We start from the raw sequence: 14,752 nt of genomic DNA on the forward strand, positions 1-14,752 counted from the left end.
TTAACATAGTATTTTCTGTTTATAACAATTGGCCCATGAGAGCCTTAAAGGAGAGGGAAAATACGGATTCACCCCCTCACTGTTGGTACCTAGCATGATGCCTGGCGCTTAGCAAGCGCTCAATACTCATCAAACAAATGAAAGGCTGAATCCCAGTAAAATCCTTAAGTGCCTTCTGTTTTATGGCTTATTTTCCTCTAATTTTTTGAGCATGGTTCAGTCAGAAAAAGTACAGATGATGTAAAAAAAACAACAAACCTCAGCTCCAGAGAACACCCAACTCCCCAGCATAAGGGATAAAAATGGGGTGGATTTGACTGTGAAAGAGCCAAAGCCCCACAGTGGCCATGAGGGAGGTCGTATGTCTGTCCCAGTTTGTACCTGTTATTAAATTATGCGACGCCTGTTAATTCTTTTTTGAGTTCTCCTTTCCCCATTCACTCTCAAAATTGTCCTGGTTTGGGCAGCGAATTATATGGTCTTTCTGCCTCTGAGGTCTCCTGTCACCTCCCCTGGCCTCTTCAGCTCCCTTGCTCACCCTCAGTCCCTCAGTTCCAGCCACACGGGGTGCCTGGCTCCTCACAAATGCCAGAACCACCCCTGCCTCAGGGCCTTTGCACTGGCTGTCCTGTCCACCTGGGTCTCTCTTCCCTGACATACCTACATGGCTCTCCCTCACCTCTTTCAGGTCTTATTAGAAGAACTTCAACCTCTCACCTTGAGGATCCACAACCCCTCTAACTGCTTTATTTTTCACCTGAGCTTTCATCACCCTCTTACACAGGAGTTGACAAACCACCACCCATGCGTGCCACCTGTTTTTGTAAATTAACGTTTATCGGCACACAGCCATGCCCATTCATTATGTATCTCCCCTGTGGCTGCTTTTGTGCTACGAAAGCAGATTGAGTAGTTGTGACAGAGACTGCATGGCCCACAAAGCCTAAAATATTTAAGATTCTGCCACATATATAAAATTTTCTTAATTATCTTGTTGGCTGCCTGCTTCTCCCACCAAAATGTCAACTCCCCCCAAACAGGGATTTTTTTGTCTCTTCCATTTGCTGCGTATCCTTGGTGCCTAGAACATTACCTGCATGCAGTACACACTCAATGAATGTTTGTTGAATGAATGCGTGATCTAAAGTCCCCCAGATCTGATGCTTTGATGTTGGCCAAAATAAACATCTATGAATTATACAAGGGCTTAGGTCAAAGATCAGTTTCAACCAATAGTGACCATTTGTCAAGGGACTTGCATTTATAATCATCAACTAAGCACAGTTTTACCACTTTCTTAATTGACATTAAGTGAGGAATAGAAATAGAGAGTAAGAGAAACACACAGAGAAAAGCACAGAGAGGTGGGGGAGAGAGAGGAATAAAGAGGCGAAGAAAGGAAAGGAGGAGAGAGAAAGAGAGAGAGACAGGAAGAAACAGAGAGAGACAGAGAGACCAAGAATTAAGAGAGACAAAGACAGAGAGGGGAAAAAAAAAGAGAAGGTGAGAGTCATAGAGAGAGGGAGGGAGTGTAACAGTTAGTGCCCAGTGCTGGGTTCAAATCCTGACTTCACTACCCTTGACTAGGGGATCTTGGCAGGTCACTGAATCCCCTGTGAGCCTCAGTTTCCTCATCTGGAAGATGGACCTAAAAATATTTCCCCTCATGAGGTTGTTTTATGGATCAGTTAATGATACAAAGAAGATGTAGGGATGCAGCAGGCTCTCAGCGAATGGTGAAAAGTTAACTCAAGATGTACAGGTCCTGCCAGGGCCCCAGACTCTTCCTCTCCCCACCCTGGTAGCAACTAAGAGAGGGCAAGTCCCATCGCCCACACTGCACCCCCAGGCTGCTTTGGCTCATTCGGTGAGAAGCATGTTGGGTACGTCCTCTGTGTGGGGTGGAGGTGATTTCTGATTTTTTTTTTTTTGTTTTTGAGTCACGCATGCACATATGGTGAGGGGGTCCCTGTGAAATAAGGCTGCCTGTTGCTCAAGCAATACACAGAGCCACCAACTTTTGTCTCCAGCAAATGGCTCCAGTGCAGCCCTCCTGGGCTTCCCCATGCCGCCCCCTTGAGCTCAGAGAGCCAGTCCTCCATCCTGTTTGCCATGGGAGGTAGCAAATAGCAGATTCTGAGGGAACCGGTGTTGAGTCAGAGCTGGATTCCAACCTTAACTCCTTGTGTGTGGCCTTGGCCCTCAGTTTCCTCATCTGTAAAATGGGACTATTTAAGGCTCTACCTTAGAGGGTTACCATCAAGGAGTCAACGGGCTGGTGCACAGAGAAACACCCAGAATAGTGCAGTACAGAGGAAATAGCTGATAGCCCATTAGGATTCCAGAAGGCTGCCCAGATCCAACGTGGGCCCCAGGAAGGTCCAGGGATGGGCACAGGAGCCCTCTGGGTCCTTCAGAGGTCCAGGACAAGGGTAGAGCTTGGCTATGTTGACTGAGGTTCATTTTATAGCAGTTAGACCTGTCTCGGACCACACTTTTGGCACAGAATTTCAATATACTTGCCTTTGCGGTCTTTGGGTTGGATAAGCACTCACCCCACTACAAAATCCTAATGTGGGCAGGTCCACCATGCCCAGGGATGCCTCAATGCCCCATCTTCAAGGATCCCCGGTTTTCTAGAGCAGGGTTTCTCCATAGTGGCACTCTTGACATTTTGGATTGGGTAACTTGTGGTGGGGGCTGAGCCAGACACGGACAGCGAGAATTTCAGTTACTTGCTAAGCTATCACCTCCTCGGAGGGTTTTCCTAGCCAAGCAACCACAGAAGTCACTGCGAGATTCCCTCAGGCTCAACTGGGGTGGGAATCCTTGGCAAGTCTGTGAATTTGCATGGAAAAAAGTTAATCCTTCACTTCCCCTAATTTCCACCAGAAAGTGGGGCATTTTCTTCCATTATGAGGGGAGGCAGCAAACTGCAACAGTGTGGGCAGAACCGGTGATGCCCCTCACCCACAGAAATCACATGTAGTTCACAGATATCCCACAAAATCTCTTAGCTTCAACACTCCCATGAAATTATGGGGGTTATCTGACTCATTGCCAGGTCCTGTTGGCAACGTGTTATAAACACTAAAACGACGTTACCAATCTGTTTTTAACAATATTTTTATAACAACTTCAGTACATTTGGCTTCCTTCATCATCTCCAGTCTTTTAATTTATTAGACTTTAAAAATCATTACACTGACAAAGGGGTCTGTGGCTCAACAAGGTTTAAAATTCTTTCAGGTGGATTCTCTTTGCTCCCAATCTTCCATCTTTCTGCCCCAGACTTAGTGACTGAGTTTTAAGAAATTCCTCCTTTGAAAATTAACTGCCCACCTTCCCTCCCGCCCTTCCTCTCTCCCTCCCTCCTTTGCCCTCTCTCAACCCCCCACCTCTCTCCCCTTCCCCCCCAATATCTATTTCTCTGGGTTCAGCTCAGAGCACAGGGAAGAGGAATGCAGAGCTCGCAGGCTGGTACTACCATTTCCTGTCTGGCAAACCTCCGGCAATTTTATCAACCAGAGTCTTATTTGTAAAATGGGTGACAGTAATCTCTCCTTCACCAGTTATTTATAGACTTTATTTGGGTTTGCCCCCTTTTCAGGATCCCATCCAGGATCCACCATTTCATTTAGTCCTCACGCCTCTTTAGGTTCCTCTGGTCTGGGTCAGTTTCTCAGTCTTTCCTTGTTTGTCATGACCTTGACAGTCTTGAAGAGAACTGCTCAGATATCCTGCAGAATGCCCTCCAATCTGGGTTTGTCTCATGTTTTGCCTACGATTATGGGGTGATGAGTCTTTGAGAAGAAAACCCCGGAGGTGAGGTTCCCTCCTCATCATATCAAATCAAAGATCCTATGATCACACATCCACTGGGATGTCAAAATTTGTCACTTGGTTAAGGTGGTGTCTTCTAGGTTTCTCCACTGTGAAATGATATATGTCCTTTCCTTACACTATTCTTTAGAAGCGAGTCACTAAGTCCAGCCCATCCTCAAACTGGGGGTGGGGGAAAGATTAAACTCCATTCCTGGAGGGGGACTGTCTATATATATTAAATGGAATTCTTTTGTAAGGAAGATTTGTCTCTTCTTCACTTATTTGTTTATTTAATAATAAAGCAATAAAATGACCATTTATTATTGTTATGTCAATCAATAAGTCATTTATTTATTTTGACGTGGACTCTCTCTGGACAGGTAATATAAGATAAAAACACCCAGCATACAATGGGCACCCAGAAAATGCTCTTTTCCCTGTCCTTCCTCCCCATCTCCTGGTCTACGAGTAACCAAAAATCTTTTTCCTCCTAAACTCTTAGCAAGACAAGTTTAAATGCACTCCCTGATCATAAAAGTAAATTATGAAACTACTATACATAAAATAGATAAGCAACAAGGATTTACTGTATAGCACAGGGAATTGTATTCAATAGTTTGTAATAACCTAAAATGGAATATAATCTGCAAAAAAATAACTGAATTACTATGCTATACATCTGAAACTAATGCAATATTGTAAATCAACTATCCTTCAATTTAAAAAAAGAGGATAGAAGTAAACTGCTCATTGTAGAAAAATTTGACAATATAGAGAAGTATCAAGAAAATAAAGATTCCCAAATCCCACTACCTAAAGGCCATCTTGGTACAGCGGACTCCAGTCTTTTTTCCTTATATTTTCAAAATTACACACTTGAGATTATAAGGTTCTATGGACTGAACTGTGTCCCTTCTCCAACCCAATTCATATGTTGAAGCCCTAATCCCCGATGTAATGGCATTTGGAGATGGGGCCTTTGGGAGGTGATTAGGGTTACAGGAGGTCATGAGAGTGGGGCCCACATGATGAGATTACTGTCCTTGTAAAAGTCACTAATCCCAGAGAGCTTGCTCTCTCTCTCTCTCTGCCCTCACCATGTGAGGACACAGTGAGAAGGCAGCCGTCTGCAAACCAGGAAGAGAGCCCTCACCAGAACCGGACCATACTGGCACCCTGATCTCAGACTTCCAGCCTCCAGAACTGTGAGAAAGTACATTTCTACTGTCTAAGCTGCCCAGTCTATGGTGTTTTGTACTGTCAGCCTGAGCTGACTAAGACATAAGGCTTATCTCACCTTGATTCTTTTTTTAAAATCAGTCCCCCCCCCCCACTTGTCATTACATGGTGAGCATTTCCCCGCATCCTTAAATATTCTCCCAACAGATGATTTTTAATGACATGATACTCCATCATATGGAGGGACCATACGGTATTTAACCAGTTGCTTCCAGTTTTGTTCTATTTTTACAAATAACGCTGGGGTGCACATCCCGATATAAATCTTCGACAGGGGTGCTGATTAGTTAAGGTTAGGCTTTTTCTAAAAGGCACTTTAACCAGGAAGTCAAGTGGGAAAGAAAAGAGACAAATTGAAAAGGGAAAAACCTGGACGGGGCCCCAGCACACCGTGTAGGCGAGCTGCTGTTCCCTTTGCCAAGAACGTTCTTCCCCCAAACATCTGCCTGGCTCTCTCAGTCTCTGTGGGAATGTCACCTCCTCTGAGGAGCATTCCCTCATTGCCTGACCTAAACTAGCCCCCACACCCCAACACCTGTCCTTTTATGCTGCTGTTGTCCTCATAGGATGACACAGGTCATGTCACCACGTCCCACATTATGTATTTGCTTAAAGTCTATCTTCCACCTTCTGAGTAGTTTATTATTTATAATGTTTATTGGTCACATCTGTCTCCCCTACAAGGATGGGGATTTTTGTCTGTCGTCTTCACTGTGTTGTCCCTGATCACCTGATCATTTCCTGGCACACAGTAGGCAGTCAATAAGTAATTATGGAATAAACAAATGGATTTCAATGATACTGAGAAAAGAAATGAGATGTTGGGATCATAAAGCACTGCCCACCCAGGTGGACGACATCCATCTGGCACCTGTGCCTGTGGATTCTAAGATGCTTGGAGCAGGTGCTTCTGGACTCTTCCCATGGATCTCACCTGATAGCGGATGGTGAGGTCATGCCCACGGGCTTGGCTCTAGCACAAGCATAAAGGACAGATAGTCCAGACACTGTGCCTGCCTGTGGCTGGATGGAGCTAAGGGAGTCCTAGGGCAGGCCTGGCAAATGGCAGAGCACAAGGGCAGGACCCAAATGAGTCTGGAAAAGCAATAGCTCTGTCCTCGTCAGCAGAAACTCAAAGATGCCACTTAGCCCCTGCCCTTAGCAATGAGTTGTCCTAGTGGTTGCGTTTCAGGGTGGGGGGGAGGTTGTCTTAATTTAGGAAGCCCCAGACAAGGGTTCAGGTGCAAGCACTTCATTTGGGAGATGTTATGAATTGAATTATGTCCCCACCACCCGTGCCCCACCAAGATCTGTTGAAGTCCTAACTTCCAGGACCTCAGAATGTGACCTTATTTAGAAATGGGGTTGTTGCAGATGTAATTAGTTAAGATGACTTTGTACTAGAGTAGGGTGGGCCCTAAGCCAATACGACCAGTGTCCTTATAAGAAGATGGCCATGTGAAGATGGGGTATTCGAGTGGACAACAGAGAATCTATAAGCCAAAGAATGTCAAGGATTGCTGGCGGCCACCAGAAGCTGGAAGAGGCAAGGAAGTATCCTCCCCGAGAGCCTTTGGAGGGAGCCTGGCCCTGCTGACACCTTCTGGCCTCCATACTGTGAGGTAATAAGTGTCTGTTGTTTTAAGCCACCCGGTTTGTGGTACTTTATCACTGCTCTAGGCTCACATCAGGCTCAAATCCCTGCTCCCTGGGTTTCCACCCAAAGCATGACTGTGGGATGTAAGTGCATGGAAAGTTCTAGAAGGCTACTCTGAGTTAGTGGCAGTTACCAGTGGGGTGAGAGTGGCAAATAAAGTGGGACCCAATGGCTCACTCCACTTCTTCAGGTGCTGCTGGAGTTTTCACAATGAAAAATTCATTTATATTTTTAAAAGGAGTGCCCTTTGGGGTGGAAAATTTGGCCTACAAATTTGGACCATGCACTGTTCTAAATGCTTCACATATATTCACCTCCCTCAGTCCTTGTGCCCTGTGAGGTAGGACTGTGCTTCTCCTCATTTTGCACACATGGAAATGGAGGCACAGAGAGCCCAAGTGACTTGTCCAAGGTTGCACAGCAAGGAAGTGGTGGAGTCGGGAGGGGAACCCAAGCAGCCTGATGCCTGACTCTGTTCTCTCAACTGTTTCCCCCGAGTTTGCTTCCCCCAAGGTGATTCAACTCTAGGCTTCCAGGGCAAATATCCCCTAAGATGATGGTGCTTACAACTATAGAACCCTCTGGAAATTCATGTCCCTGCTCACACTTCCTCATCCACCACTGAGCTCATCTCCATTGTCTTCCTATGAACCTCGGACCCTTTTTCTGGATGTCCAACCCCATGATATAACCTGTTTCCATGTTCACACTTTTCTTAGCTCCTGTTCTCCACCCCCACTCTCTGCCTAAATTCCCTTACCTTCCTATCTCCCAGCTCTGTTTCACTCCCAGAAGGGTTCATTTCCCTCTGAAGCCTCCTCTTGCAACAGCCTTGTAAAGAAAAAAAACCTAGGGACTTCCCGGGTGGCGCAGTGCTTAAGAATCTGCCTGCCAATGCAGGGGACGTGGGTTCGAGCCCTGGTCTGGGAAGATCCCACATGCCGTGGAGCAACTAAGCCCGTGCGCCACAACTACTGAGCCTGCGCTCTAGAGCCCGCTAGCCACAACTACTGAAGCCCGCATGCCTAGAGCCCATGCTCCGCAACGAGGGAAGCCACCGCAATGAGAAGCCCGCGCGCAGCAACGAAGACCCAACGCAGCCAAAAATAAACAAACAAACAAACAAACAGAATTAAAAAAAAAAGAAAAGAAACAAACCTAGAGCCCAAGCAAGCTTTGGCCAATTGGGTGTAACCTTTAGCCCAAGCTCTTTGCAGGTCAGGGCCAAGAAAGAGCCTGAGCACCTCAAACCTGCTGTCTGTTCCTAGAGATGCTATGCAGAACGGAAGCGGGGGGGGGGCAGGTAGGCGTGCACATCTTTTCTGACCTGAACTTAACATTTTCAAGACCTAGGACAAGAGTACCAACCGAGGCCCACGTATATGTGTAAATATTTAAAAGCCACTGAATAAAACATGCTGTATGCGTCTCCTTTACAAACACACCTTCATAAGCACTTGGAAGGTCAGTCTGGAATTTAGAATCTGGATGTCTGCACTGGATTATGGGGCGGGGACAGCCTTCCCTGCCCCTTGACCGTGACCTGCCACCTGGAGGCAGGGGAGGGGGTGCTCCACACACACACGCATGGACACAACAACTTGCATGTCCAAACTCCAGCCACATCTGAGCCAAGAGCCACCCCAAGGACACCCTTGGCCCTCAGGGGATACAAATGGGTGGTGTAGTCAGAGAACAGACCCATGGAAGAATCTCATGCAAGTCCATGGAATCTGGGCTTGGGGAGGGAATTCTAGGATCTAAGATGACCCAAAATGTGATCTAGAAAGTGGAGTAGTGGTGGCACTAGCTCCTGGTAGACATTTCCTGTCAGCCCCGTAGGGAGGGGCATGGCTGGACGAGGGCCAGTGAGGGCTCCAGCACAGAGCCCCTTTGCATAGGTGCTCAAGGACATTTCTCTATCTCTCATCTATGTTGGTTTTTAACTTACACAACCTTTACATATTCAAAAATCTAAAATTATATTTAAAAACTTGTGCAATTAAAAATTATTCAGCATCTGTGTGCCCTCTAGATCTCCATCTCCCGAGGGCCCTTCTCTACTTAAGAGTTCTGAGGACAACACTCCCATATCCTCAAAGGACTGAGCCTCAGGCCGGCTCTCCTGGGGCCGTGTTGAGTTGTCCTTTCGGGGCCTCCCCGGCTCAGGGTCCCTCCACTGCAGCCTCAGGAGTTGGCTGGTCCTGGCTCTCCAGGACCCCTTATCACTTACGTTGTAGAGGAGGTCAGTCCACCCTTCCATGGTGATGCACTGGAAAACAGTCAGCACTGCAAATAGGATGTTGTCGAACTGAGTGATCCCATTGTTGGGCCCTTCCCAGTAGGGCTGACATTTGGTCCCATTGGGGCAGGTGCGGGCAGGTTCCTCTGTCCCACACGGAGCTGGAGACTCACCCTGAATGTCATCTATGAAAGGGAAGGGGAGAAAAATCAGGGGCAAGGGCCAGCAAAACCAGCTCTGAGAAACAGGAGCCAGCGAAGATTCAATGCTGTTGAAGAAAAATGGCTATTGAGATGAATTTATCAGTCTTTTTCCAAAAAGCCCAATGTTTGGCTTTGTTGACCTATTCATGGTTTTCCATTTCATTAATTTCTTCTCTAAGCATTGTTCCTTTTTCGTTCTTTTCCTAAACTTTTGGGATGAATTAACGTTCCTTAAGGCTATAAACTACTCTTTAGGTGCAGCTTTAACTGCATCTCACAAATTCTGTCATGCATTAGTATCATTATTGTTCAAGTAAAATATTTAGCAATTTCCATTATTATTTCTCCTTTGACTCATGGATAGCCAGGAAGCATTAAAAATTTGTCACTTATCTACAAAAATAGGATAATATAATGAATTCCCCTGTACCTATCATCAATTTCAACATTTATCAACTCAGGGCTAATCTTGTTTCATCCACATCCCCTCCCCATACTAAAATATTTTGCCTTGCCACTAAAATATTCTTAAAGCAAATCTCAGACATCCTACCATTTCATCCACAAATAAGAAGCATGTCTCCTAATTTCCAAAAACTTTGATTTCCAGCTTAATTGCACTGTGGTCAGAGGATATGTTTTGTATTACTCTGTCCTTTGAAATCTGTCGACATGCACTTTAAGGTCCCAAATACAGTCAGTTTTGGTAACTGTGCTGTGTGCATTTTGAGGTGGTTGGGGGCAGTGTTCTCTAGACTTCCATCAGCACAAATTTGTCAATTGGGTTGTGTTATTCTTCTGTAGCCTGACTGATTTTTTTTTTGAGATGTACTGGGCTCAGGGAGCTGTTCTGGGGGTGAGAGAGGCCAGTACACACAGTACTCACCCTTAGGCACAGTAGCTAAGCTTTCTCCCCAGATAGCAGGAGGCAGATTGTGAAAATGCCACAAGGAAAGAGACACATGTCAATGGATGTCCCTTTTGCTGGAAACCCAAAACAGCTTCCTGGCAAAGTTGGGCTGGGCCATAAAGGTCGGGTCTGAATTCTAAGGTGTTGATGGGGAGACCGAGGAGAGATGCCTTCATGAGAACACGGAGTTAGGGGAGCACAGAATATCCCAGGCTTTTCCCCATTGGACCAGAGCCGCGGATATGAGGGGATTCTATTCAGTGAACGATACTTTTGAAGGTTTTCAGAGAGTGACACTGTCCGACAAGAAATCAAACAGCTGAGTGTGTAAACTCAAGCTCCCACTAAACAAAAATATATCTCAATGTGATATATTTATATATAGGTTATATATAGCCTACATACAGGCTTTGAAGCCCATTCTTAACCTCCACTTAGTAAGCAACAGAGTGAAATAAACCAACACAGAATGCATGAATCTTATTGGCCTTTGAAAGTCGGTTAAATAGAAACTCGAGGTCATGCAAAATGACATTTACCATCTCAGAAGGGACACCCACTACTCAAGAAGCAATGACACATCGGCCACTATTTTAAGTTGTGGGAAACCCCTTCCCCACTCACGCCAGATTTGGTACAGGGGCTATTACTTAATGAATACAGATGGGAAGGCAAAATCTTTTAAACATAAGGCTCAGGGCAAGGGGGAAAATTCCATGGGCTCCTGTAATGAATGAGAACCATTGTCTGTTGGGAAGGTCACCTCTGTCCAAAACCTCCATTTCCACCTTGTGTCCAAGTCTGGCTCAATACCTATCCACCAATGTGCGCCCCCCCCCCACCCCCGCCCACCCAGCCCCCGGGTTAGCCCAGTGAACACAGGTCCCTTTCTTTCCTCGGGGCTACAATAGCTCCCGAATATTCACATTTGGTGAGGAGACAAAAGCAGCATCAACCTGCATTGCTATGGACTAGTTGCAGACAAGGGGGTCTTGTTTCCTCAAACTATTTTGGAAGCTCTTAGAAAGCAGGGCACTTCCACTTTTCCTTGGCATTTCTCTGGGAGTTTAGCGCGGTGCTGGGCACACAGGAACCGTGTTCCTGATGATAAGGAGAACCTGTCTGCAAGAGAAAACCTGTCTGTCTTTAGCAGCTTTGCCTAGTGGTGTGCTTGATTGCGACCCGCTCCTCCCGACCCCCCACCTGCCCCCTCATCACGAAACACTCTGAGGGCTGCTTCTAGAAAAGCAACCATCCAGAGAGTCTGAGGAATTTGATTATAAATATATTTTAAAATTAACCTGCTGCCTGGGTGTCTGTTTATATCTGTCTCTTACTCACATGCCTTATATTTTTAATTGCAAGCTTTTCAGTCATCCTTCCTAAATCAAGGCCTCCTACCCTCCGGTTGCCTCACCCACATCTGTCCCCTTAAAACCTCAATTCAGACTCAAGCCAGTCCTCTGTCCCCTTTGCTGGAGAGAGAGAGAGAGAGAGAGAGAAAACAACAACAACAACAAAAAACCCTAGGATCCAGGAATCCTGGTTTCTCTACCTTCGGCTGATTTTTCTGAGGGGCCCTGCCCTGTGTCTCTCCCTCCAGCATTTCCGCCTGGGTGACGAGGCCAGGAGCAGAAATAGCTCTGCCTCAATTAACACCTTCTTCATCGGGGAAAGAAATAATTAGGACATCCCATATTGAGCAAACTTCATCAAGCCCAGGAGAGAAGGAGACGGGGGTGGGGGGAGCAAGAAAAAGGAGGCAATAAAAGCATCTCGAATAAACCTTCCTTACTGGGTTTTGCTGCCCTCTGGGAGGTCTGGGGAGAGGGCTCTGCCACCTGGGGGTCATCGGGAAGAGAAGGTGGATGGGAAACCACTCCAGGACAGAATCTTCTTCCTAATAAGACAGGCCTGAAATCTCTTTCCCTTCCCAACGGGCTCCCCTTTGGGCTTTACTGTCTCAATTCACAGTTTCTTTGACGCACGACTAGCGCTGTCATTCAGCCGGTCCACACTGAGGCGGCCCGAGGTCCAAATTTTGAAATACAGACTTCCCTCCGATTTGATTTGATTTGGTTCTTGGTCAGAGAGCAAGCAGCTAGGTTTGGATAGCAGGGAATTTAATCAAAGATGTATCTGGAAGCTATTGGGTCCTTGAGTGTGTGGATAGCGTGGGACACTATCCCCAGCAGTTGCCCCGCTGCTGATTCAGAGATGAGCACCAGGGCTGTGCCCCCTGGCCCTCCTGGATTTTCTCCTGCGCCCACCCTGCTTTCTCGATCCAGCAGCTAAGGGGTTGACACTGGCATAGTGCCGGGAGCTCATGAGCCAAGATCCTGCTTGCGCTCTGGTTCTGACCGGCTGGTGCCAGGACTCCCAGCGGGATGGCTTTAAGGCACATTCTGGGGGAGACCAGGAGGAGCCATCCTCGACTCTCCCTTTCCTCCAGGGTAAGGAGGCTTTAGAACTCAGCATGCGCTAGGGTCTGGGGTCACTGCAAGGTAACTAGGCAGAGGCTGTGGGCACCGCGCCTATATTCTGCAGTCATTTGCCCCTACATGCTCCCACCGAAAACACCTTTGATACGTGCTCCAGCCCAGTGTCGGGGCAGCCAGCTGTGCCAGGGCCTTAATGCCCTCCCAGGGGGCAGTCCTTGCCAATGTCGGATAGAATTTGGTGGATAAGTAGCCAGCTCCCTCGTCCCACGTGTGGGATGGCTCTGAGTGTGACCTACACTGTTCCCCCGAGGTGCCCAATGGAACTGAGGTCTGGTTGCCCAAGATGGTAACCTACTTGATAACACCCCCCTTTACTAGATGTTTTCCCTTCCCTGTCTCACTTCTCCACTCCTCTGATCCCAGGTGCTTCCTGGGATCAATTCCCAAATAAACCACTCACCCCGGGACAGCTTCTCGGGGACCCCAATGCAATGCCCCGGCGACAACCGAGATCTCGGGGACTGTCTCACCCCCTGCCTTGCCTGCAGTGCTTTCGGGAGGAGGTTCTCCCAGCTTCCAGGAGAAAGAAGCAAACCCCTGTAGATCCCTTCCAGGAGCTTATCCCTAAGGGAAGAAAGAAAGGGGAGGAAGGTTGGGAAAAAAATACGCTGCTGCTCGGACCTACCTGTGCCCTCTTCAAAGCAGGTGGTATGAAATTTTCCCATATAAAATTCTAACCCTATGATTGCAAAAATAAGGATTGCAAAAAAGAGGAGGAGGCCGATCTGCAGCAGGGGGATCATTGCCTTCATGATCGACTTCAGGACGACTTGTAAACCTGGGGAGACACAGAGAGAGAGGCCCCACAGGCCCGTGAGAAGGCACCCCAAAACCCCACCCCCAAGATGCCTCCTGAGGGAACCCAGAGCACGCAGGAGGCTGGGGACCGGGCGAGAGTGAGGGAAGATAGATGGAAGACACAGAGGCTGCTCGTTATAATAATAGGAACCATTCCTCCTAATATTTTAGAGCACTTTTTTTTTTTTTTTGGTTTTGTTTTGGCCGCGCCGTGCGGCTTGTGGGATCTTAGTTCCCCAAGCAGGGACTGAACCCGGGACCACGGCAGTGAAAGCTCGGAGTCCTAACCGCTGGACCGCCAGGGAATTCCCCACTTTTTATCTTTAAAATATTTTTAAAAGTATTGGACATAGGCTGTCCCATTTGATGACCTTTTGGGCAAGAAAGAGGTGGAAATTCATGGCTTTCTGAGCCCCGTTCTTGGGTGTTGGGTGGCTTTCACCCAGAGCGGGGTGACTTTTTCTCACTTCTTTCCACCAAGAGAGGGCGTCTTTTCGTAATTCATACAAAGGCGCCATATACGCTAGTTGCAGCTCTGCCTGGGAAAGCGGTCAATGTCCTAGTTCCAACCCTGGGAAACCAGACATTATTTCATTGGCTTTTAGCAACAACCCCATGAGGCAGGCGCACGTGTAAAATTATCCCCACTTTACAGAGGTGGGAAGCAAAGCTCAGCGGATGTCATGATTCACCTTAGGGCATGATAAATAACAGGGCCAGGACTTGAATCCAGGTCGGAATGATGTCAAACCCTCTGTTTGTAACCACTGTTCTGTATGTTTAGGAAAGTCTACGGTTAAAACGAGGATTCAAACATATAGCTTGGGTCTTGCTTCTTGATGAGAAGAACTTCCCATGGCCCACGATTAGCACCTCCTGATGGGTGGAGACCACAGGGAGACTATGTTACTCCAAGAGGTCCAAAATGTAAGGCTGATGCATGTGGCAGAGTGGCTAAGGCTCTGGACACTGGCTGAAGTTGATGCCCAGGCCAGATCTCCTTTGCTGTTGGTGGACCCTCCCTCCAGCTGCTGTGGGCATTTGCTGCTAACGGCTCCCAGATGCTCCTCTTTTCATAGAATTGCCCTTGGTTATCAAAAGGTCCCCACCTGGGAGGCTATCGCTTCCCCACCTCCCACCCCCAATAACTGACCACAGGAGTACAAAAGACCAGTCTGTTGCCTCAAGTGGGAGACAACTCTGACGCTATTCACATCCCAGAGCTCCCTGCAGGATCCGGCTGAGACTGCATCCTTGTTCAGATCCTTCCGCTACCCCGTCCTGCTGCCCTCATTCTCTCTCTCCTGACGGCACTCCCCCAATAAAGCAAGTGCATCTGAACACCTATCTAAATCTGCTTCTAGGGGACCTGACTTA

At 47.4% G+C, this 14,752-nt stretch overlaps 1 protein-coding gene across 10 annotated transcripts in view; it reads right to left on the reverse strand.

The window, feature by feature from the left end:
• The window catches only part of CACNA1A (calcium voltage-gated channel subunit alpha1 A), a 310,161-nt gene that overhangs the window by 110,353 nt on the left and 185,056 nt on the right, over nt 1-14,752 (reverse strand). For all 10 annotated transcript variants that reach the window (XM_036847444.1, XM_036847442.1, XM_036847438.1 and 7 more), the window contains 2 exons: nt 13,203-13,355; nt 8,955-9,148 (listed from right to left, as the gene is read on the reverse strand). In XM_036847444.1, the coding sequence (XP_036703339.1) occupies nt 8,955-9,148; nt 13,203-13,355 (347 nt within the window). The remainder of the gene's footprint in view (nt 1-8,954; nt 9,149-13,202; nt 13,356-14,752) is intronic.

This window comes from Balaenoptera musculus, chromosome 3, assembly GCF_009873245.2.
Source record: "Balaenoptera musculus isolate JJ_BM4_2016_0621 chromosome 3, mBalMus1.pri.v3, whole genome shotgun sequence".
Taxonomy (NCBI): domain Eukaryota; kingdom Metazoa; phylum Chordata; class Mammalia; order Artiodactyla; family Balaenopteridae; genus Balaenoptera; species Balaenoptera musculus.